This window comes from Quercus robur, chromosome 9 (genome assembly GCF_932294415.1).
Source record: "Quercus robur chromosome 9, dhQueRobu3.1, whole genome shotgun sequence".
NCBI classification, from domain to species: Eukaryota; Viridiplantae; Streptophyta; class Magnoliopsida; order Fagales; family Fagaceae; genus Quercus; species Quercus robur.
The window spans coordinates 19,661,615-19,684,722 of record NC_065542.1 but is presented as its reverse complement, the minus strand read 5'-3'; the positions used below and the strand labels follow the sequence as shown (position 1 = coordinate 19,684,722).

Here is a 23,108-nt window from a genome sequence, read left to right as displayed (position 1 = left end):
AAAAACCGGTATCAAACACAACTCAAATGTGTAAAGTGAAAAACTATAAGAGGAAGTATGGATCAAATTGACCGTGCCAAATATAAAGCCTTTTAATTCTCCCTCTTAGAAAACTTAGGAATTTCGTACTAATCCCAATACTAATCCCAACGATCTACACCTTCTCTCTCCCCTTCAAGATGAATACTAAAACATAAATATCTCTAAGAGATAAATATAAACAAAACATAAATATCTCTAAGAGATAAATATAAACACAACACTCAATTATCCCAACACAAATAATGATGATCAGCACAATACTATTTTTTTTAAAGTATAACTAACGTTTGAAACCAACCAAAACCAAATCAAACCTAGAACTTCCAAACCTTCCTGCGCATATATTTTCTCCAAGAAAAACACACAAAACATGGAAAAGGAAAACAAACGCAAACCCAAATTATGGCACCGCATCTCTGCCAAAAAAGTTACTATGAGTTGTTCATTCCTCGTCGTTTTCATCCTCCTCCTCATCTTTCTCCACAAACCTTCATCTCCCACCTCCAAGTCCCCAATCCAACGCATCGTCAAGGAAACTCATTCCATCATTCACTCCAAGCCCTCATCTGCCTCACCCGCGAGCCTAGAGCGCGTTGTTTTCAACTCCGTCACTCCCAGAGGTTCCATCAGCGACCACCACAAAGTTGTTCTGGTAACCGGTGCAGCTGGTTTCGTTGGCACCCACGTGTCCCTCGCGCTAAAACGGCGAGGAGATAGTGTCGTAGGCCTTGACAACTTCAACAGATACTACGACCCTAAACTCAAACGCAGTCGTCAAGATCTCCTCCTAAACGAAGGCGTTTACGTGGTCGAAGGAGACATAAACGACATGGCGCTCCTTAATCGGCTTTTCGATACTGTTCGGTTCACGCATGTGATGCATCTGGCGGCTCAAGCTGGAGTTCGTTATGCTATGAAAAACCCAACTTCCTATATTAACAGCAACATTGCTGGGTTCGTTAGTTTACTCGAAGTATGTAAATCTTTGAATCCAAAACCTGCCATCGTGTGGGCTTCGTCTAGTTCTGTCTATGGTTTAAACACCAAATTGCCGTTTTCAGAAGAAGACCGTACTGACCAACCAGCAAGTCTCTATGCTGCTACAAAGAAAGCTGGCGAAGAAATAGCACACAGTTATAATCATATCTACGGGCTTTCACTGACGGGGTTGAGATTTTTCACTGTGTACGGACCATGGGGGAGACCAGACATGGCATACTTTGAATTCACTAAGAATATATTGAAAGGGAAAAAAATAACTGTGTTTCAAGGGCCTGGAGGTGTTTCTGTAGGCAGAGATTTTACGTACATTGATGATGTTGTGAAGGGTTGCATAGCTGCATTGGATACCGCTGGGAAAAGCATTGGGAGGGAAGGAAAAAGAAAAGGTTTAAAGGCGCCTTTGAGAGTTTTCAATATAGGGAATACTTCGCCGGAGAGTGTTGAGAAGCTTGTGGGGATTTTGGAGAGGTTGTTGAAGAAAAAAGCGATGAGGGATGTACAAGAAATGCCTAAGAATGGAGACGTGATGTTCACGCATGCTAATATAAGCTTGGCAACAAGGGAGCTTGGGTATAAGCCTACTACAGATTTGGAGACTGGGTTGAAGAAATTTGTGGAGTGGTATGTTGATTGGATCCAAAAAGATTAGATATGGTTACTTAGGTACTATTGATTAGGTTTATTAATTAAATTCAAATACATTGGCACACTTTTTGTATTGTATTAGTCAATGCAATCGTGTTTTTTGAATCTAATTAAGAAATCTAAGAAATAGTTCTTAAGGAATCCGTAAAATTGTAATTTTTTTAATTTTAATTTTTAGGTTTTCTTTGTGTGGTAGTTTCATTTGGATTGTATATTTATTGAATATTTTTAATAACAATTTTTATTGAATTTGATGTTAGAGTTTGTTGGATATATAGAGTTGTTGGAAAAACCTATGCTTGCATATAACCAGGAATTTTATGTTGTTCACAGGTTCTAATATTGCTCTTTCTCTAGTAAATTAAACACTGACATTGGCAGATATATATTACGTTTTTATGCTGGCTATTTCTGTAGCATTGGTGCATAAGAAATGCAGGATTATATGGCCACGCAAGATTGGTTTGTAAATCCTACAGATTCAAAGAATGACATAGTGGACAATCACCAATGACATTAATCGGCTTTAGTTCTATATATTCTTTTTTTTTTTTTTGAGCAAAAATTCTATATATTCTAATGACAGTAATATTGCTTGCTTTCACATTTAGGTTTATATGTATATCCTGAAATGTTCAATAATTACATTCAAAGAAACATTGATCCTTCTCTTAACCATTTTTTTTTACTCATAAGCAATATAAACATGACAAGTATTCCATTATGATTTGCCTAGACCATAACTTGGTTGCTATCACTAAATGTAGTGAATTATTTGTAAAATTAGACCATAAAATTCTTAAATGGTTGGTCTGTTGTTTTTAATGTCTTATCCATTGATTTGAGCTTTGTTATACAGGAATTATTATTATTATTATGATGCAGAGTGTTAGTAATTCTGTTTTTATTTTCTAAATATGGTTTGGGGTGTATAATTCTGTTACCAATATTAGCATTTTTAGCATTTTAAAACGTATTTAGCAGATCGACTCCTACTCCTGCCTTTATTTGTAGTATTGGACATTGCAGATAGTCTTGGACACCAAAGTTCCAAAGCCATTTGTCATGTCCACAATCATATTGCAATTTTGTCAAACTTGTTTACATGAGTTGTGATGGGACATTTTATGTTGTCTAATGTTATAATGCATCAATTAAGATTATTACCATTTAATAAACGTGATGACAGTAGAAGATCATCACAGCTAATGCAATGATTTCTTCTACAAGCAGCCAAAGTGACTTGGCATTGACTCTCTTGCAATGTAGCCCAAAGTCATTCAATTCACTTTGGTGCACTTACTTAAGAATTGGAACAACACCACATTAATCAACGTGAATGTGAGATAGTTTCAAATGGTGAAACCTTTTTTCCCCGACAAATGACCTAGGAAGCTCTGAGATTGACATAAATTGAACCTGTAAAAACAACCACTTGTCACCACATCAATTTCTTCCAAGAGAAAGAACATCTCGACTTAAAAGACATTTGATAGGAAAAAAATTCCCTTGGTATTTAATATCAAATATGATAACAAATAGTCATTTAAACATCTCAACTAAAGGCAACTGCAAAAACAAACCCCAAAATCCCTCTTCACTGATGTCTTTTGATTCAAGAAAAATGCAAGAAAAACACACACTGCTTTAACACTTAATCAAGCTTGGGGTATGTTCCAAGACAACATAATGTAAAGATTTCTAAGTAAGGAGGATCAGAAAAGTGATATTTTTAAAATAGGCCATGTTCAAGAGTCGGCAATTGTAACTTCGACTTCCACGCCAGGTTCAATAGCGATGGAGGTAATCTGCTTAACAACTTCAGGGGAGCTGAAGAGGTCAATAACTTGTTTGTGGACACGAAGTTCAAATCTATCCAAGTGTTGGTACCTGCAAACCCAAAACCAAAACAAATGAAAATAATTTTCCAATAAACAAAACACACTTAACAAAAAACAAGTTACACAATAAACCTATATCAACACCAAGCACAAAGGATTCTTCAGTTATTCAGAAGCTTAAGTATGTATGAGCACATATTAGTTGACCGATGATAATGAAATTGTTTATTCTATTTTTCTGGGCCACAATGAAACAAGGTATGGTATGATCAAATATGAAAGCAACAACCACCCATGGCACATACATTTTAGCCATTAGCTCTTCCCTTTCAAAGTATAAATTGAGTTGCTAATCAGACCCAATTCTACAGGTTGACTTCAATTAGTGGTTCAAAGCAGAGTAATTCTAATTTGGCTTTCAGCTGCGAGGCATGCAGGGATAAATAAGGCTATAGCATCAAAGTTTGTTTTCAATATTCTATGACCTCAACATCAAAGACAAAACAATGAGGGTTCACCATTTTAATGTTATTGAGACAACTGAACCTCAACGCAAACCCTGGATCTCTCCCTGCTGTCTTTGAATTATGATACAAGGGACCCTGTGAGACGCCACTAACAATTTCCTTAAGCAGAGGATATACAGGTAATAGCAGGCTAAGTAATAAACCAATAGAGAAATACTTAAAATGAATAGAATAGGATTATTATCAAATGAATATTGAAGAATAATGAGGAATATAGTGATTTTTTATTTTTTACTTATTTATTTATTTTTTATGAAGCCCAGCATCTGAACCCAAAAACAGTAGCCAGTAGGATAAAAAGAAATATACCTTCACCACAAGGGGACTTCCTGGTGGTGATGTGCAGAACCTTGGTGGGCAATGCCCACTGGGCATACACTCAGGCTCATAGATGCAAGATAGCATGAGAGTTTAAACTTTAAACCCTAAATAAAACCAGAGATTACTCAAAAAACCCATAAAATTAAATTAAATTAATAAAAAAAATACAACTATAAAGTCATAGTCCCAAAATTTTGGGGTCAGCTGCGAATCCTCAACAAATTAGTCAAAGTTGGCCACATATATTTTTTTTCGCCATTTTATTTTATCCAAAGTCACTCTCTTCTCTCTACCTAAAAATTGTTACTAACATAGTATAATATTGAAAAATCATAAATAAAAATAAAATAAAATAACCAACAACAAAACTGGTTTTAAACCATAAAAATCCCAAATGGGTCATCTCCAATAGATAAGATAAACCTTAAATTCAAATTAAAACCAACTAAACCCAAATCAATCCTCAGATAAAACTAAAAGAGTGTCTGTCTAATCTCTGAACTTAAATCAAAACAAACTTTGTGGTGGATCATCGCTAACTCTAATAGGGATGATAAACCTTAACTCAAACCGCCAAATCAATCCTAATATCTGAAATTAAATCATTACAAACTTCATCAAATTGGCCATGCTGATTAGAAGTGAAAGATAACAAACGCAAGAAACAAACTTTGTGGTGGGTCATCTCTAATAGAAAAGATAAACCTTAACTCAAACCAACTAAACCCAAAGATAAACATTCAATGAAGGACAAAGAAACCAAAAAAAAAAGAAAAAGAAGGCAACATAATAATAAAGTTGCATTTGGATTTAAAATTAAAGAATTTGAAGAAAATTCGAAATGTAAATTGTCTAATATGAATTTAACAGCATATAATGGATTTAAGCGTTAGGTTTTAAGAATTTCCTTCAACGAAAATACTACATTTCAAAATGTCATCTAACACTTGATAATTTTACATATATGTATTAATAAAATATAAATTTATCTATGAATTTCAATGAAAGAAAAAAAAATCATTATTTCATAATTTATTCAATTAATTTTTGATAAAATAAAATTTTATGCATTCTCTTTAAATATTTCCATGCACATAATCAAAAATTTTGTAAAAAAGAGAAGCACATTCAGTTGTTAATAATGGTGACTCAAACTTCATATACTTCTACTTTTACGGTAATGTAAATAACTTTTCCAATAATGTTTGATGAAATGATTGTAGATGTGAAGCTTACTCTATCTTTTTTGGACAAAATTTAGTTACAAAATTAGTTGTAACTTAAGGGTACAACCTTACTAAATGTCATTAACATTACTATATATTTTGAAAATTAAACCGTTGGATTGCATGTTCTTTACACTCTTAATATACTTGTCAAATTTTGAGTTAATCAGATATTATTTATTATATGATCTATAAACTTATATTTTATAGATGACATAGCTATTGATTTTTAATTTTCTAGAAATTTTGCAAGTATAAAGGATATAAAAAGAAGATGTAATCCAATGATGGATTTGTCAAAATTCACCTTCAATAAAAAGATATCGAGTAAGGTTGTAGTCTTATACTACAATCAATTTTGTAGCTAAACTTTGTCCATCTTTTTTATTGGTCCCCTACCTGTCAAAATATTACTAAATTGCATTACTTAATTTAGTTTGCTGATTTTAACAAGAGGTGGTGCCATTGCCCATTTGACATACAATTAAAATAATTTTGAGGGCTTATTTGATTGGACTAATCCATGTACAAAAATGTCAAAGGAGCCTTGTCATGCCTTAAAAGAAAAATAAGAATTAAGTAATGAGTAAAATAGCATGTCAAGGCTTCAAATGTTTACAGTTTGACAGTTTGTTATACCTTTTTTTTTTACTTGATAAAACCAACTCTCGTTAAGAGAATACAAGATCTTTCTTACAGTTCAACCCACTACTAGTATCAAAGATTCAAAATAGTAATTGATATGAGCATGAACTACACCATTTAACTCTCTTGTAACCCAATTATAAGAGCAAATAGTATTATGAACTCTAGAGCATTGCTAAGTAAGTTTGGAATGGACCAAAAGCTCTCTGTGTTAGAGCTGCTCAAGGGTTCAATGCACAACTTTTTGTTTAGCTAAAAGCTAAAAGTAAAGCTTATAATTAGCTTTAGCTTTTACATACAGCTTTTTAAAACCTCTTTTTTTTCTTACTTTTTCTCATTCTTTTTAAAGTACGAGTATACTTTAACACACTTTTAATAAAAAACTAAATAAGCTGTTACCAAACGGACATAGTCTCCTTCCATCCCTATGGCTCTATAATTTTCTAACAGTGCCAATTGCAAAGCCCAGAGAATAGCACTTATTTCTGCCACTAGTGAGTCACTCACAAGAATGCAAATCCTTGCACATGAATCATTAACATTAACATTTAGCTTAATCATACCTAGAGGGGGCGTTGCTAATGTATATGTTTGATTTGGCCTTGCTCTTGCTTTGGCTCAATTCAATTGACTTGCTCCTCTATCCTCCATTTCAAGTTGTTGATGGTTGAAGCATATTATTTGCTTTGGTGCTGTCATGAGCAGTTGCCAATGTACAATTTGCAATACTCAGCTTTTTTTAAGAGGCACAATTTCTTTTCTTTTTCTTTTTTTTTTTTGTTTTTTTGTTTTTTTTTTTTTGTTTTGGAGAATGAGGCACATATGTAATTGATGTCACCTCAGCAACAAAAACACCAAATGTAAAATGGGTCTACCAAAAAATTCGCTGCAAAAGATATTTTTTTATTTAAGTGCGGAGATCTAAGTGGGAAGGGGGAATTTAATCCCAATTTCTTCTCTATAGGAGAATTGGACAATGCCTTGTATAATTCTTAATATAATATAAAATCCGTATGAAAGGTAAATTAATAATAATAATAATAATAAGAGGACAAGATTTAGGTACAGTACTTTAGTGCTGTTCCTTAAGTTTTCCTTTTAAAATTCTGTCATTTGGATTTTTTCTCATGGAATGGAAGTGCAATTTTTTAATTAAGTAGCCGCATACCTGAATCTTAAGAGAGGAATCTAAAGACCAGTACCTAAGGTGCTGTACTTAAGTTTTGTCTATATATATATATATATATATATATCTAAAAGCTGAAACGTAGCATTTATTGTTGTTTCGCTCCAGTTAAGCCACATCAGTGTCCACGTCATTATTCTTTTATTTTTTTTATTAATTTTCTTATAATTTTTTTTAACATTCACTTATTATTTTTAATATTTACACTTTTTTCAACATTTCTCCCTCCTTTACCTTTTCATCTTTCCATTACCCTCTAACTTAATATCACTATTCATCTTCCTTTATTTTGTCTCTTCTTATTCACACCCTCTTACTCTCCAACCTTTCTCCCTTTCTTACCTTTTTATCTCCCCACTATCCTCTACCTTAATATCACTATTCATCTCTCTCTTCATCTACCTTTATTTTGTCTCTTCTAATTCACGCCATATTTATTACAAATTTGTCATTTGCTCTTCCATTCTTTGCATAGTTTTTCCTTACAAAAAGGTTATATCTCTTTCTCTCTCTCTCTCAATTTTTTGGTGGATTTTTTTATTTTTCTTGCTCTATGCTTTAGGTTGATAAATTTTATGTTTTTTAGAACTCTAATTTGGGTTGATGCGATACAGTTTTGTGTTTTAAGTGTTTTTTTTTTTTTTTTTGTTCTCTTTGATTGTTAAATATTATCCTATTGCATTATAAAAAATTTTAAGATAGTAGATAAAAATATAATATTATTATATTACATAGTATGATTTGGATAATTTAGTGTTTATTGTTATGTCTTTTATTTTTACTTTTTTTCCTATTCTCATCTTATTTTATTCAACATTAGACTAGGATTGGTATTTAGTTATTAACATGTCAGTCATGGTTGCAAATTTAGAATTCAAGTTGGGCCATGACATGTTTTTGTGACAATAGGTGCTAATGATCTTTACATGGTATATGTGGAGTCTTCTTAATATTTTAGTTTTCACCTTAACAATATAGAAATTGTTTCATCAATGATTGAGTGTTTATATGTTACACATTTTTGCAAATCTTTTCAATGCATTGAATAGATTAGTGATTATTACAAATAATAATTATTCAATCACTTTAAATTTGGGTTTGGATAAGAATGAAATCCAACTTATATATGATTACTTCTCAAATTATTTCTTTATGGGATGTACAACTTTACACTTATATAGCTTTATAAATAAATAAATAAAAGCATTCTCAAACGACTGTGAAGTCATTGAAAATTAATATTTAATCACTGAATTAGAAAAAATATAATATGCGGAAAAATGGTTTACAATCAAAATTAGGCAAGAACTTATTTAAATACACAGTTGTTTTAATGAAAAGAAAACAGTCATTATTTTTCTCAATATTGATCACTTCTAAAATCAAGAAAAAAATATATATATATTTCAAACAAATAACAACTAACAACTAAAGCTACATAGAATTTATTCAAATTACAAAACAGCCATAATAAAAAGAAACTAATGGTTACATTTTTTGAAAGTGATGAAGAAAAAAATTTGGAATATTGAACATATATATTTTTGAAAGTTATGAAACTAATGGTCACACCTCATATATTTTCTCTCCTTTTTATTTTAAAAAATTAAACATATAACATTTTACTTAGATTCAATAAAAAAAAAAAAAAATGTCTTCATAAAGTGGAGTAGTACTAGGGAAACACTCATTCTCACACCCAATACGTTAAAGAAAAAATAGAATAAAAAACTAATGCCAATTTAGAAACACTATATTAAAAAAATTAATGAGGATATCAAACCAAATATAATATAAAGAAACTAATAGTGCATATTTAATACCATAGAATCATCATCAAATTTTGAAAAATGATAGGTTGCAGAGAGAGAGAGAGAGAGAATGTAATAAAGAGTAGATAAAGAAAAAAAAAAAATCAAACGTCATTAGAAACCGTTAATTGGAAAACAAAGAGGCTGTAAGGAGAAGTAAAAAACAAAATAGAGATGATCATACGGAAAATATTAAAACTTTACAGTGCAGTAAAATAAACCATTTCATTCACTTTAAAAATTAAATCAATAATCAACAATTAAATACAATTATAGTACGTAAAAAACAAAATAGAGATGATCATATGGAGAATATTAAAACTTTACAGTGCAGTAAAATAAACCGTTTCATTCACTTTGAAAATTAAATAAAAAATTAAATGCAATCATAGTTCTAAATTTAAATTTAAAAATAATCAAACTTTAACCATGGAAACCATATTTCCAATCATAACTAAAAAAGTGATGTTCTCAAGTAATAATAGAAATTGCATAAGAAATAAATTATATATATACACATATATAATTTTCATACACTATAACTTTTTAAAAATCTAATGAACGATGCTACCTCTCATTTAACGTCTTTGTTATGTAAATTATCAATAAATATATAATAATAGTAAGAAGTATTACAAATGAAATTATTAAAAACATGATAAAATTAATTAGTGACTATCATTATGGAGTAGTAGTCTATAGTTTTACACATCTAAAGAAGTGAGATATATAAAGTTTACTTGAAGGTATATGTAAAGATACACATTAAATACAAATAAATAAATAAATATATATAAAGGTTTTTTTTTTTTAAAAAAAGTTATATTTAAGGTTTTTATTAACTTAAAAGATAATGAAAACCAATTGTTAATAACTAAAACAATAATATTAATAAAAATATATTTAATGAGAATGCCAAAAAAAAATTTATCACGCACAACACGCAGGTTTGCGACTAGTAATAATAATAGTTTTATCACAATCCAACAAATAATCATTGAAAAAAAAAAATGTATCTTATTGCTTTGACAATACCTTCATCATCAACAAAATTTCTTGTATATACCTTCCATAGTTCTTTCATCAACAAAATTTCTTATTGCTTTGACAAATGCGACACCTATTTACTTATTGAACTTCTGCAAATGTGGGGAAATTACAAGGTGATGACAAAGTGTTTTTCAGGATTTTTTATGTACCTTGATCATCACTTTGTTGGTAGAAGAAGCATTCCATCACTCAATGATCTTGTAAGTATGCTCTTTTATGCGTAAAATAGCTTCCTTGATTTTGCATGGTTCTCTTGCATCTTTTTTGTCTATTATCACCTTCCTTTTCTGGTTAAGGCTTGTAGACAACCCATAGGCTATAGCTAAGTTTTAAAGATGCTGCAATTTCCCTTGTATGTTGACATGCTATATTAATTTTATGAATTGGTTTCTGTTTCTACAAATGGGGCTTTAGACACTTGTGGCTTGTGTGTTCAGATCAACAGGAGCGGAATGGTAAACAGGCCCAACAAGATTTGCTGAAGAATGTCTTGAATTTTTTTGCAGAAATTGCAGAGGGGAAAATAGACTACTGTAGAACATTTGAGCAGCGCATGCTTGAAGATGCAGCTGGTTACTACTCTAAATTAGTTTCAAAGTTGCTTTGCTGCATATTATATACAGAGTACATTCGGAAGGTCGTTCTTTATCAACAGTGGTAGCTTGAAAAGTTCATATATTTTATACAAAGTAAAAATTGTAGGCGTACTTTTTCTGAATGATCCAGGTTGTGTGGTTATTGATTCAAGAGAAAGAAAGAGCTTTTTTGTACTTAAAGCAGGCCGCTAGATAATTTACTTAAGGTATTTCTTTTGTTTTATTAATTTTTTACCACCAATGCATAGTTGTTGATCATTGGGCTTCCTGATGGTGCCTTAAATTGATCTTACATGAGGGTGAAGAACTCACCAAAGTAAATTAGTTGAAGGAACTCAATGTTTGATGATTAATTTGCTATGGAAGCTGGTCCATTTTCAAACATGTAAGGTGAAAGGTATTCTAAACAGATATAAGTTTTCCATGCTTTCACAATTGGTCTTTACAGTTATAACTTGAATTAGCCATTGCATTCCTTGAAAAAGATTACAAAAGCTAGCACATTTAAAAAATAATTTCCTCCTAGAAGCACTTTTTGGTTTTATAGTTTTGGGATTATTTGTTTCTCAAAAGAAGTTCACATTCATATCCACTCTTCCCTGCCAAATTCTATACACTGGGTATGCTGCTTCTTTGTTTTGAGCTTTTCAGCATTGTGCGTAGGTAACTTGAAAGGATACATCTGTGCACACTAATACTGGGATCTGAAATCTGGTTCTTATTACATAGGGAATGGTCTCTCTCCTGAACAAACTGGTCCATTGATGTTCTGCTCTCTCTGATATCTCTTGCAGATTGTGAAATGGAAGTTGATGGGTGAAACTGCACAAGTATTGATTGAAAAACAAAAGACTGAGAGCCGTGACATAGAAATATGCTAACATGAGCCTTGAAGAGGGAAGTTCAGTGTCGCTTTCAAAACAATGACCCATGCAACAGTGAAAGCTCATCTTTTAGTAATTAGGATGTGTTAGGGGAACAAGCAATACAAATACACTGATTTTTGTAAGCAAATTAATGAAGCGTAATCTATGCTAGAAGTGATAGGATTAACATGCCATTTGGAAAATAAAAGTCCATATGCGTGTACATGTACGCCCCTTTCTTCTACTATAAAGCAATTTTGGTTGGGATTAAGTGTGTTGATTCATTAATTTACTGGTAAACACCAACAATTTTGACATTTTTCCCACTTGCAAATAGTTTCTCTTTAGGTAGAAGATCAAGTTAACTTTAGGTATGGTGGTGGTGGCTGAACAGCTCTTAGTGGCTGTAATTATGTATTAGACTAATAGTGGCCACTCAGTGAAAAGTGTTAGCATGGACAACCAAGCAAAAAGAAAGAAAACGTAAATGTTAGTATGAAATTTGGACATGGATTAAAAAAAGATTAAATAGAAGAAAATAAATAAGTCTAAGTTAGCAAGCAAGCAAGCACAGATGCCTTGTTTGCATATTTCTCTTGTTCCACATGAGTTATACAAGTCTAAGTTGGCAAGCTAGCATAAATGCCTTGCTTTGCCTACTTACTTATTTCTTTTGGCACAATGACATAATAATCTTCTATATATAGTGTGCGTTTGGATACCGTTTATTTTGCTAAAAATTGAAAACAATAAAAAATCATTTTTTGGTTACTATTCACTTTTAAAATTACTGTTCACATACCTATTTGCACTGTTCATGTCCCATGAACAATGCAATAGGCGTTGGTTTTAAAAATAAAAAAAAAAACGCGGACTTGCAAACCAAACAAACCTATAGTTGAAGTTACATAGATGATTTCTACATGAATTCGGCTTTCACAAAATTAAAATTGAGGCTAACTTGGAAGCTTTCTTATTGTGGGTGCTTCTTTTGGTGTGCCAATCAAGAAAGGGGTGGTAAAGGCAATTGGTGCTGCAACTCCTGTGGGCAAAGGTAAGGAGAAGAAAATCAAGCAGGAAGCTGTCAAGAGAGCTGAGATTGAAGGAAGTGTTGAGGGTACCGAAGCTGGCCCTGGGACTAAGAAAATGAAAACTTCTAAGTCTCGCTACAAAATAATCATTGAAAAAAAAAAGTGTATCTTATTGCTCTAACAATACCTTCATCATCAACAAAATTTCTTGTATATACCTTCCATAGTTGCACATGACCCGATCCCGATAGTGAAGTTGGTTTAAAAAATATCCCTAAAAATGAATAAATGTGACCCCATCCTTTAAAAAGAAAGAAAAGAAAAGAAAAAGTGGTGTTATCGCATAGAACATGTCAATCTCCTCAAGAAGTGTTGTCAACTTGCCTACGAACCACCAATAAATTTATTTGTATGTTTTGGGGGTAGATAAAACTAAGATGAAAAATAAATTATATTCTTGGTCCTACATGTTGTGAGAGAGATAATGCATACACTAGATCTTACTGATGTACAAACTCCTGATGCAATCTTCCAAGATAATCTTTCTGCGAACTAATGCCCTAGGGGTCTACATTCAAATTCTCAACATGTAAGCTTGAGAAAAGTTTGCACCCAAGGGATCGTGCCATTTTCCCAAACCAATCTCATCTATCATTTGGGGTGTTTTGATTTTTATCCTCAAGTTCAGGGCTATTGCAGTGTCAAATTTACCTAGTGGGGAAGGGATCCAATGAAAATTTCCTCAAGGTTTGTATGGAGTGACTTTGGAATTGGAATGGCTTCAATGACGTTCTATTATAGAGGTGGACAACATCAACTACAAGATAAAGTAAAAGAACATAAAATCAAAAGAAGCCCAGCAAGAAAATAGGGTTGGGATTCTCAAGTATTGTTGGCTACACTCATACAGCCGGATGGATATGGCATTCAATGATTCAAGAAAAAGTTGGAGTGAAACACTAACATAAAGAGTTAAATCACCACCTGTCAGTGTCACCACATCAATTTCTTACAGATTACTTCCATGAAAATGTAAGACAGCATCTACTTGAAATATAAGACTGGATAACATTTCTAATGCTATTTAGTCAAACATGGAAATAAGTATTCATTCAAATTAATCCACAACTGAAGAATTCTTTCCAACAAAAAAAACAACTAAAATCCTTCCTCTTTCACATAAAAAATGCGCTAAAAACACTCATACTACCACCTAAAGCAATTGTTCTGATAAACTAAAGAGTACAGGGAATCGATATTATGGAAGTAGCGCATTTTCAATTATCCGCAATGGTAACCTCAACCTCCACACCAGGTTCAATTGTAATGGAGGTAATCTGCTTAACAACTTCTGGCGAGCTGAAGAGGTCAATAACTCGCTTGTGGATACGAAGTTCAAATCTATCCCAAGTGTTGGTACCTGCAAAACCAAAACAAAGAGTTAACTGTAATTTCAAAACAAGAATTAAACTTCACCATAAAACATCTTTCTTAATAGCTATGTGATTACGCCTATAATAGAAACTAGCAAATACAATTCCATCATGAGCACAACATAGCTGGCCTACAGGGCTACAACTATAAAATAAAATAATTATTTTATTTTCCAGGCAACAATGAAATAAGGTATAGGATTGATCAGAAGCAAAAATATTTGAGCCCCTAGGTCTTTCCTATCAAACTATATATAAAAAGATTACATGATGGGAAAATGTTTAAAAGGGTCTTAAGTGTGATATAGAGATACTGAAAGTACAATAAGTTGCACAAAATCCAACTGAAGATCAGTCTAGAGTTAAGTCACAAGGAACCAAAAGCAGCATTTGTAGAAAAATGACATAAATTGCTGAATCACATGCTAATTTTATGGGTTAACTTCAATTAGTGGCATGGAGAGAGTATTAAGGGTATAGCTTCAAAGTTTGTCACCAGTTTGTTCTCTACAAGCCTCAAAATCAAAGGCAAAACAATAAGGATCATTTTTTATTTTTACATACATCATGAGACGCACAACTCAACCCAAACCTTACAAGGGTTATTTTGGATCTCTACCTGCTGCCTTTTGATTTTGAAACAAAACCCCTATGGAACACCACTAACAATTTCAACCTTCTTTCAATTCTAATGCCCAGTTTCCTTAAAAGTTCTTGCAAGGGGCACTAGCTAATATACTAACTTAAAATATAGGAATGCTTAAAATTGAATTACATAGGATTATCAAATGAATATTGGTAAACAATGGCGCGATGATATATTTGTCAAGGCAATCAACTGAATACTACAGTAAGATATAGAAATATACCTTCACCGCAAGGGGACTTCCTGGTGGTGATGTGCAGAACCTTAGTGGGGATTCTCACTGGGCCCTTAACCCTCAACATCTTGTCCTTGGCACCACGAACCAAATCCGTACAAACTATCAATAAAAAAATAAAATAGAATAAAAAGCCAAACAATCAGCTTAGTACTCTTGTTCCAACTTCCAAGCATACCCAAGATGCTAAACAGGTTTAAACTCTCACATAAAAACCAAACAAAATCAGCTTAGAACTGACTCAAAACTTAAAACCCAAATCGAAAAAATCATGGCCAAAAACAGATACTAACATACAAGGTATTAAAATTACCAGGACTGATAACATTCAATAATAAAATGCCAAATGGGTCATATCAGTATAACAATTACAAAACAAATTCATTTCAAAACACATACTACATGAAACTAAACCAATCAAATAAATCAGAATTAACTCAGAAAACCCACATTAAAAAAAAAAAAAAAAAAAAAAAAAAAAAAGCAGCTAAAACCTGATACTAACATATAAGATCAGAAAAACTCAAATATATCATATATCAGTACAAGAATTATAAACCATATTCATCTCAAAACACTAAGAATGTTTCATCTCTGAAACTAAACCATTGCCATAAACATATTAGTATTATTATTATTGTCTAATCACCATTTTCATCATATGGGTCAAAGCAGATTAGAACTAAAAAAACAAAAACAAAATAAATGCAAAAAAAAAAAAAAAAAAGGTTTTTTGGAGTACCCTTCTCGAGATTCTTGACACTTTTTGAGGTCAGGGTTATCCTGATCTTGTGAATTTGTTCCGGACCTTCATCCGCACCCAACTGCTTCGCCGGCTTCAATGCGTACGCCATTGTTTCTTTGCTTCCTTTCCCTGAAAAACAAATACCAATAAATAAATAAAAAGACTTATTTCTCATCATCTTTCATCGATTTAAAAGCATCATCATCACATCACGGTAGAAATAAAGCAAACCCAAGAGGCTCTTTTTGATACCTTGAGCTGAGCGTGGAGGCTGGAAGTAGGGGCGGCCGGCCTCTTTCGCTCTTTTTCAGAGAACTGGAAGGGAGTGGAATTCGATGTAACTCTTTCTTATAAGCGGGTTAGGTTCAATGGGCTTTTTAACCCAGCCCAAATGCAAATTTTTAATGGTTAGATTTTTCTTTTTTTTAGATGATTTAAACATTAAAGGTCTAAATTAAAAATAACAAAAAATATCACTTAAGGGACAAACCTCTTGCAGTTTTCTAATGGATTTGCGAGAGGTTTAGAGGTTGTTTGGATTTGTGGGTTTCCATCACTCATCATCCAAAATAAGTGGGTCTCATTGAGAAGGTACTTGTTTGTATGAGTTTTGAGATTTTGTTTTCATCACTCAGTTCTCACTAAATCGAGTAATGAGTTATTGAAAACAAAAACAAGTTTTAGGTGTTTTTGAATTATAAAAACAGAGTAATGGGTGGCAATTTTGTAAATACCCTCACATTAGCGGGCTCCACGGTCAGAGAAGAGTAAAATCTGCAGCTCCTTTTCGTACTCACCACCAACGGCTCTAATAAGCATTGGCTTCCACAATTACAACCCCATCTGCATAGTCACATCACTACACTCCTAGTCTTTATGAAAATTGGTAAAGTTGGGTTTTGGGGTAAGTCAGGTAAGGAGGGGGCAAGTAGGGGTTCTGAGAGCACTAGTAGCCTAGGTCAAAGTGTGGGTCTCACATTTTAGATTTTTTGAATTTGAAAACATAACTGAGTTTAGCTGCCATTTTTAAGTGATAGGAAATGAGTTATAGGGTAATGAGTGATAATATTTTTCCACCCAAACAAGACCTTAATTTCACATTTTAAATCCGCTACCGTTTGAAAATTGTTTGGGCTTAGTAATTATATTATTCATACTAAAATTCAACCTAATTAACTTAAATTACAACAAATTTAAAAAAATATAATATATATATATACACGAGAGTCTTTATAGCATATATTTGTACGGGTGTATTTTAAAATTTTAGGGGCAAAGCTTTAATTTATTTTTTATATAAGTATATTTATTATGAGAATTAAATTTGGAGTTAAAAGAGCTGCTTGGAGGTATGCATGATTGTTCAATTTAGGTTGGGTCCTATCCTCTTGACAGCCCATATCACACACTTTTCTTCTATTGAGTTAGTACACAATATCATATTTTGTTAGTTGTGAATTCATGTAACAGTGTGATTGCAATTATCATATCTTGTAATCTTAGCAAGTTGAGGAAAAAGTCATCTCTCTTATTAATTTTTAAAATTAATTGAAAATATGTATGCAACTTTAATTTCTCGGTCATTAGATTAATCTACATGCCAATTTGGGAAAAAAAAAGTCCTTGAATTCACTACGTGCCATTTAATAAAAGCTATCTAAATATACTTTTAGTTAGCTATCTAAATATACTTTTAGTTACATAACATATGTATTTGAGTCATGTTAACTTGTTAATAAATCCTAATGTGATAGGTTGGAGGAGAATTAAGGCCGACAACAGGTGAGATTTAGTTGTTTTTGGAACCGATATTCTTGTAATAATAAAGTTTTGAATATATTTTTTTCATAAATGTATTTTAAGATCAAATTTTTAACCTCATAGAATTCCAAAAGGAATTAGATCTTACCATTGACTCGATTATAGAATCACATTATTAAAATACTCACATTACTATTGTTAATTATTTAAAAATATTTATATTATTTATTAAATAATTTAAATTAAAAAAAAAAAAGCATTGATTTTTTTTATTTATAACCATTTCATTTTTCTTATCCATTCAACTAGGTATTAGCATGGTACACATACTATACGTGCACAAACGTTAAATCAAAAGACTTGCTGCTATTGATTTCCCTAGATTTCGCATTAAGAACCAAACAGGATTCCATCTAATAACACCTAGAGCGAAATTTGCAGATATATTTCTAGTAACACCTAGCAAACTTTGCAGACATATTTCTACTAATACACTAATTTTTTTTTTTTTTTGATAAGTTAGGATTTGAAATAAATGAGATATAGTTGCTTCAGTGTTCTCCCAAAGCAAAAGAAGATACGTTGAGAGATAAATTAAACAAAAACAACACGATCGATATCGCTTCAAGGGAACGAGTCATGTGGGAATGGGTAAATCCACACTGACCAGATAATGAAGCCTAGTAATAATACACTAATACCTGGCAAACAAAATATATTTCGGTATTCATTAGAGGGAAAGAATTAGGTGGGACTCCTAATGAACCTAGTGAAGCTCACAGCGAACTTTGCAGGATTCCATCTAATTAGCAAGATATATTTCAGCTGCAAAGTATGCTTTAGGTTCTAATTTAAACTGCAACAACCATAGTTACCAATGGAGACTGATATCTGATTCTGATGTGAGCAAAACTATAAAAATTATAAGAGCAAAATATTAGGAAGGAATCACAGCCTCTGTAACAAAACAAAACACACTTAGGCCTAGGTAAGGTTCTCACGCATCTCAAACTGAACAACTCTTTCAAAATAACCCCATTTTCAAACGCTGAAAAATAAGTTATATATCATACGGGCACATATATATAAAGTTATAGCACACATACTAAATGGTATTTAGAATCAAATATGTCAATAAACATTCAAACATCACAACTGAATAATGAAAAACCCCTCTTCTCTTTCACTTCAAAATTACTTCAAAATTGTGCTAAAAAACAGACTGCGAACAATCAAAGTTGAGGCATATGTTCTGGGATAACAGTGCAACATAAGACAAATATTTCTACCAAACTAAAGAGATTAGAAAAGCAATAACGTTGAAGTATGCCATGTTTAAGAGTCGGCAATAGTTACTTCCACCTCCACACCAGGCTCAATTGTAATGGAGGTAATCTGCTTAACAACATCTGGGGAGCTAAACAGGTCGATAACACGCTTGTGGATACGAAGTTCAAATCTATCCCAAGTGTTGGTACCTACAAACCAGAAACGAAAATAATTTACAATAATATTTATACAAGGAAATGAACAACACAAAAACATCTTTCATAATAGATACATTTCTAATAAAACCTAGCAAACAAGATTCCATCTGCTATTCAGATTTAATATGCATGTGCACAACATATCAGGCCTACAGCCATTAAATTGTTCATTTAATTCATTCAGGCAACAATGAAACAAGGTATAGCATGATTGAAATGCAACAAACCATGGCATTCTTAAGGGAAAATATTAAAAAGGGTGATAAGTGTGATATACAGACACTGAAGAATACAATGAGTTGGCGCAAATCCAACTGAAGATTAATCCAGAATTAAGTCAAGTCACAAGGAACCTTAGCATACCACTTAAACATACATATAACCAACATCTGTAGATCAATGACATAAATTGTTAAATAACAGGCTAATTTTATAGGTTGACTTCAATTTTTAGATCAAAATGAAAACAACAATTAGGGGCATTCAGTTGTGTGGCATGCTGAGTATTGAGGCTATAGCTTCAAACTTTCAAAGTATGTTTTTTCAGTTTATTCTATACAAGAGTCAAAATCAAAGGGATAAGGACAGACAAACACATTTTATGTACATCAAGAGAATACTCAACCCAAACCCCACAAGAGTTGACTTTCCAACCTCTCCCTGCTGCCTTAAGATTCTGATACAAAACCAATATGGGACACCACTAACAATTTCATTTTCTTTCGATTCCAATGCTCACATTCATTACAGGTTCACTAAGGAACTAGCTAAAACATAGGATTATCAAATGAATAAAAGTACAGTAAGATATTAAAAATAGGGATCATTTTTTATTTTTACGTACATATTGAGACAGACAACTCAACCCAAACCATACAAAGGTTAACTTTTGAATCTCGACCTGCTCCCTTTTGATTGTGACACAAAACCCCTATGGAACACCACTAGCTAATATACCAACTTAAAACATAGGCATGCTTAAAATTGAATTAGATAGGATTATCAAATGAATATTGGTAAACAATGGTGACGATATATTTGTGAAGGCAATCAATTGAATCCTACATTAAGATATAGAAAATATACCTTCACCACAAGGGGACTTCCTGGTGGTGATGTGCAGAACCTTGGTGGGGATTCTCACTGGGCCCTTAACCCTCAACATCTTATCCTTGGCGCCGCGAACCAAATCAGCACAAACTATCAATAAATAAATTAAAAAAAAAAAAAAAAAACCATCAGTCAAATTGTTGCGTTATTATTCTTGTTCTAAACAGATATAAGATGCTAAAAAGGTTTACAACCTCAGCTATAAACCAATTAAGATCAAATCAGAACTGAATAAGAAAAAAAAATCATAGCTAAAAACTGATACAAACATATAACACAGAAAATTCATTAAAATACCATTTGTGAAACTAACCCATTTCCAAAACCAACTAAATAAATCAGATTTGACTCAGAAAACGCACATTAAAAAAATGAAAATACCTGATACTAACATACAAGATTTAACAAAAATTCACACATACTCTAAGAGTGTTTCATCTCTGAAACTAAACCATACTCAGATCCACATTATTATTGTTTAATCACCATTTTCATCATATGGGTCTACGCAGATTAGAACTAAAAATCCAAAACAAAAGCAAGAAAGAAAGTATTTTGGAGGTACCCTTTTCAATGTTTTTAACATTCTTTGAAGTGAGAGTGATCCTGATTTTGTGAATTTGTTCCTCGCCACCATCTGGACCCAGCTGCTTCGCGGGTTTCACAGCATAAGGAGGAGCAGCCATGTTTCAGAGCTTTTTTTTTCTCTGCAAAATACCAATCACAAATAAACAAAAAGAGCTAAAACCCATATTTGATATTGCAGAGAGAGAGAGAGAGAGAGAGAGAGAGAGAGAGCGAACTTGAGAGTTGAGAGAGCTGGAGATGGCGGCAGCTCTTTTCACAGAGAATGCAAAATGGGGAATTGAGGAAACATACGATTATACTTATATATGTGTGTGTGTTTTTTAGGTTTAGGGTTTTAAGTTTTTTTTTTTTGTTTTTTTGTTTGGTGGGTTGGGTTTTTAGTAGGCTGGGCTGTCTTGGAAGATTTTATGAATTGGGCTTGAGTTTGGCTAGATATCTAGCCCAAATAATTGATGAGGTGGGTTTAAAAATTACTGTAAAGAAAATAAAAACATAAATTGGATTTTTTTTTCTTTTTTTTTTGGAGGGAGGAAAATAAATTTGTTTTGAGAAAGCAAAAATGTTTCGGAAAACCTATAAATAAAGGTAAGATTTCGAAATGAAGTTGTTGTAATTATTAGTGTTTTTTGAAATTTTTTCTTATTGGTAAAGATATTTCAAAATTTCTTTAGGAAAGCATAAATGAGCATGTTATGAAAGTGTAAGTAATATGCAATGCATGTATACAAATATTTTATTAAAAATATATATACTTTATCAAACACAAATTTGATGCTTCAGTTTCGAATTGTTGGTGTTATAGTATATATGCTATCAATGATAGTTCATTTGAGCTGAAGAGGCACTACACATTTCACATGAAAGCAAAGGGAGGTTTCTGGAATTATCTAAAATAACAAGTTTATGTAATTGAGTAAACAAAATAATAATAATAATATCAACAACAACGAGGTTATGTTAAGTTTTTTATTAAAAAAATATATATATCAATGAGTCAAAATATATTAAATATAAACCATCATGTTTTAGGTAGAGTTCGACTTTATCAAAAGTGAGCATGAATTATCACCAAATGTTGTAGGTTATCAAAACCAACATAGATAGTAGATTGTTTGGCACCTAATTTTGCATGTGTGCACACTTATTGGCTTTCCAATATATGTGATTGTTGATGGCCATTTCGGAAGTCCAAGAGGAAGAGAGAAGCCCAGCAACACGGACAGAAAGGAGTTGGCAAACGAATAAAAAACCCATTAAGCCCAAACGGCAGGAATAATGGATCAGAGGCCCATGAGATAAACAAATGGGTCTTGAATAGGTAAATGGGCCTAAAGGAGCCCGGAAAGAGAGAAAAAGTAAACCATGGGCAGTATATGATGTGGAAAAGTGAAAATGGGCTGTGACAGGCCCAAAGTAATGAAAGCAAAGAAAGTAAGGGGTTGATGGCAAGCCCATGAACCCCAAGGATGAGAGAATTGTAATTGGGCCGGGGAAGCCCAAAGAATTCAATAAAAGCCCATGGTATTGCAAAGTTAGGAAAAAGGCCAAGGAAACCCAAGGAAAGCAAACGAGCTCGGGACGCCCAAGGGAAAACAAATGGGACGCAGGAGCCCGCTAGTGATGTAACACAAAAATCAATGGCCTTGTCGGGCCATTAGGGGAAGAATAAACGGCAGGCCCAAAGAGGCCCAACCAGATTGAAACAAAACAACTTTGCAATAGGAATGATAGAGTGGTATGGTAGGAGATAGTAGCAGGAAGAAGGGTGGGCTGAAGAAAAAGCAAAGTCCACCATCAAGCAAGGCTCGGCCCCAAATAGGGCGAGACATAAAGGAAAGGGAAACCAGAAAATAGTCAAGAACGGACGGTAGACTGTGCAAACCAACCACAACAGACGCATGAGCAGCAGGCAGATTTTGGACATACATGGAAAAGAGGCACGCGTAAGGCCCAAACCTCACCGACCTATACCTAGCCAATACAGGACACGATGAGGTCATGGGTCAAAGGTAAGAAGGCATGGTTTGGCGGTGGGGAGAAGGGAAGACCTATTTTGAGGTTTCTGCTAGGGCTCTTTTAGGGGAAGTGTCCTGCTGGGATGACATACCACCCAAATAGGCAAAGCTGAGCTAGAACCACTAGGTGCATGCCATGAGGGATCGAGAAAAAGAAAGCACCCACACTGTAGCAGGAAAGGGTGCCACAGCAGACAAACAAACAAAATAGTTTTCTAATCCGAGTTGGCACAAACTTAACACAGATGGCGCTTCGCTTGGAAACCCAGGTAGAGCTGGTGGTGGAGGTCTAATTAGAA

At 32.9% G+C, this 23,108-nt stretch overlaps 4 protein-coding genes across 4 annotated transcripts; 1 reads left to right on the top strand and 3 right to left on the bottom strand.

Moving 5' to 3' along the window:
- The first annotated feature begins 294 nt into the window (after positions 1–294).
- Positions 295–1,879, top strand: LOC126699151 (UDP-glucuronate 4-epimerase 4-like). The gene has a single exon (XM_050396800.1). The coding sequence runs from the start codon at positions 413–415 to the stop codon at positions 1,691–1,693; it is 1,281 nt and encodes a 426-aa protein (XP_050252757.1). The 5' UTR covers positions 295–412; the 3' UTR covers positions 1,694–1,879.
- A 1,558-nt stretch (positions 1,880–3,437) lies between these two features.
- LOC126700815 (uncharacterized) lies at positions 3,438–4,432 on the bottom strand. The gene is made up of 3 exons (XM_050398999.1): positions 4,367–4,432; positions 4,077–4,213; positions 3,438–3,579 (listed from the first exon to the last, which is right to left on the bottom strand). Exons 1-3 carry the CDS (start codon positions 4,430–4,432, stop codon positions 3,438–3,440), a joined length of 345 nt encoding a protein of 114 aa, XP_050254956.1.
- A 9,440-nt stretch (positions 4,433–13,872) lies between these two features.
- Positions 13,873–16,255, bottom strand: LOC126698711 (40S ribosomal protein S20-1-like). Its single transcript, XM_050396104.1, has 4 exons — positions 16,101–16,255; positions 15,846–15,977; positions 15,092–15,205; positions 13,873–14,209 (listed from the first exon to the last, which is right to left on the bottom strand). Exons 2-4 carry the CDS (start codon positions 15,955–15,957, stop codon positions 14,067–14,069), a joined length of 369 nt encoding a protein of 122 aa, XP_050252061.1. The 5' UTR covers positions 15,958–15,977; positions 16,101–16,255; the 3' UTR covers positions 13,873–14,066.
- Positions 16,256–18,769: 2,514 nt separating this feature from the next.
- Positions 18,770–21,156, bottom strand: LOC126698710 (40S ribosomal protein S20-2-like). Its single transcript, XM_050396103.1, has 4 exons — positions 21,010–21,156; positions 20,772–20,913; positions 20,183–20,296; positions 18,770–19,087 (listed from the first exon to the last, which is right to left on the bottom strand). Exons 2-4 carry the CDS (start codon positions 20,890–20,892, stop codon positions 18,945–18,947), a joined length of 378 nt encoding a protein of 125 aa, XP_050252060.1. The 5' UTR covers positions 20,893–20,913; positions 21,010–21,156; the 3' UTR covers positions 18,770–18,944.
- Positions 21,157–23,108: the final 1,952 nt, after the last annotated feature.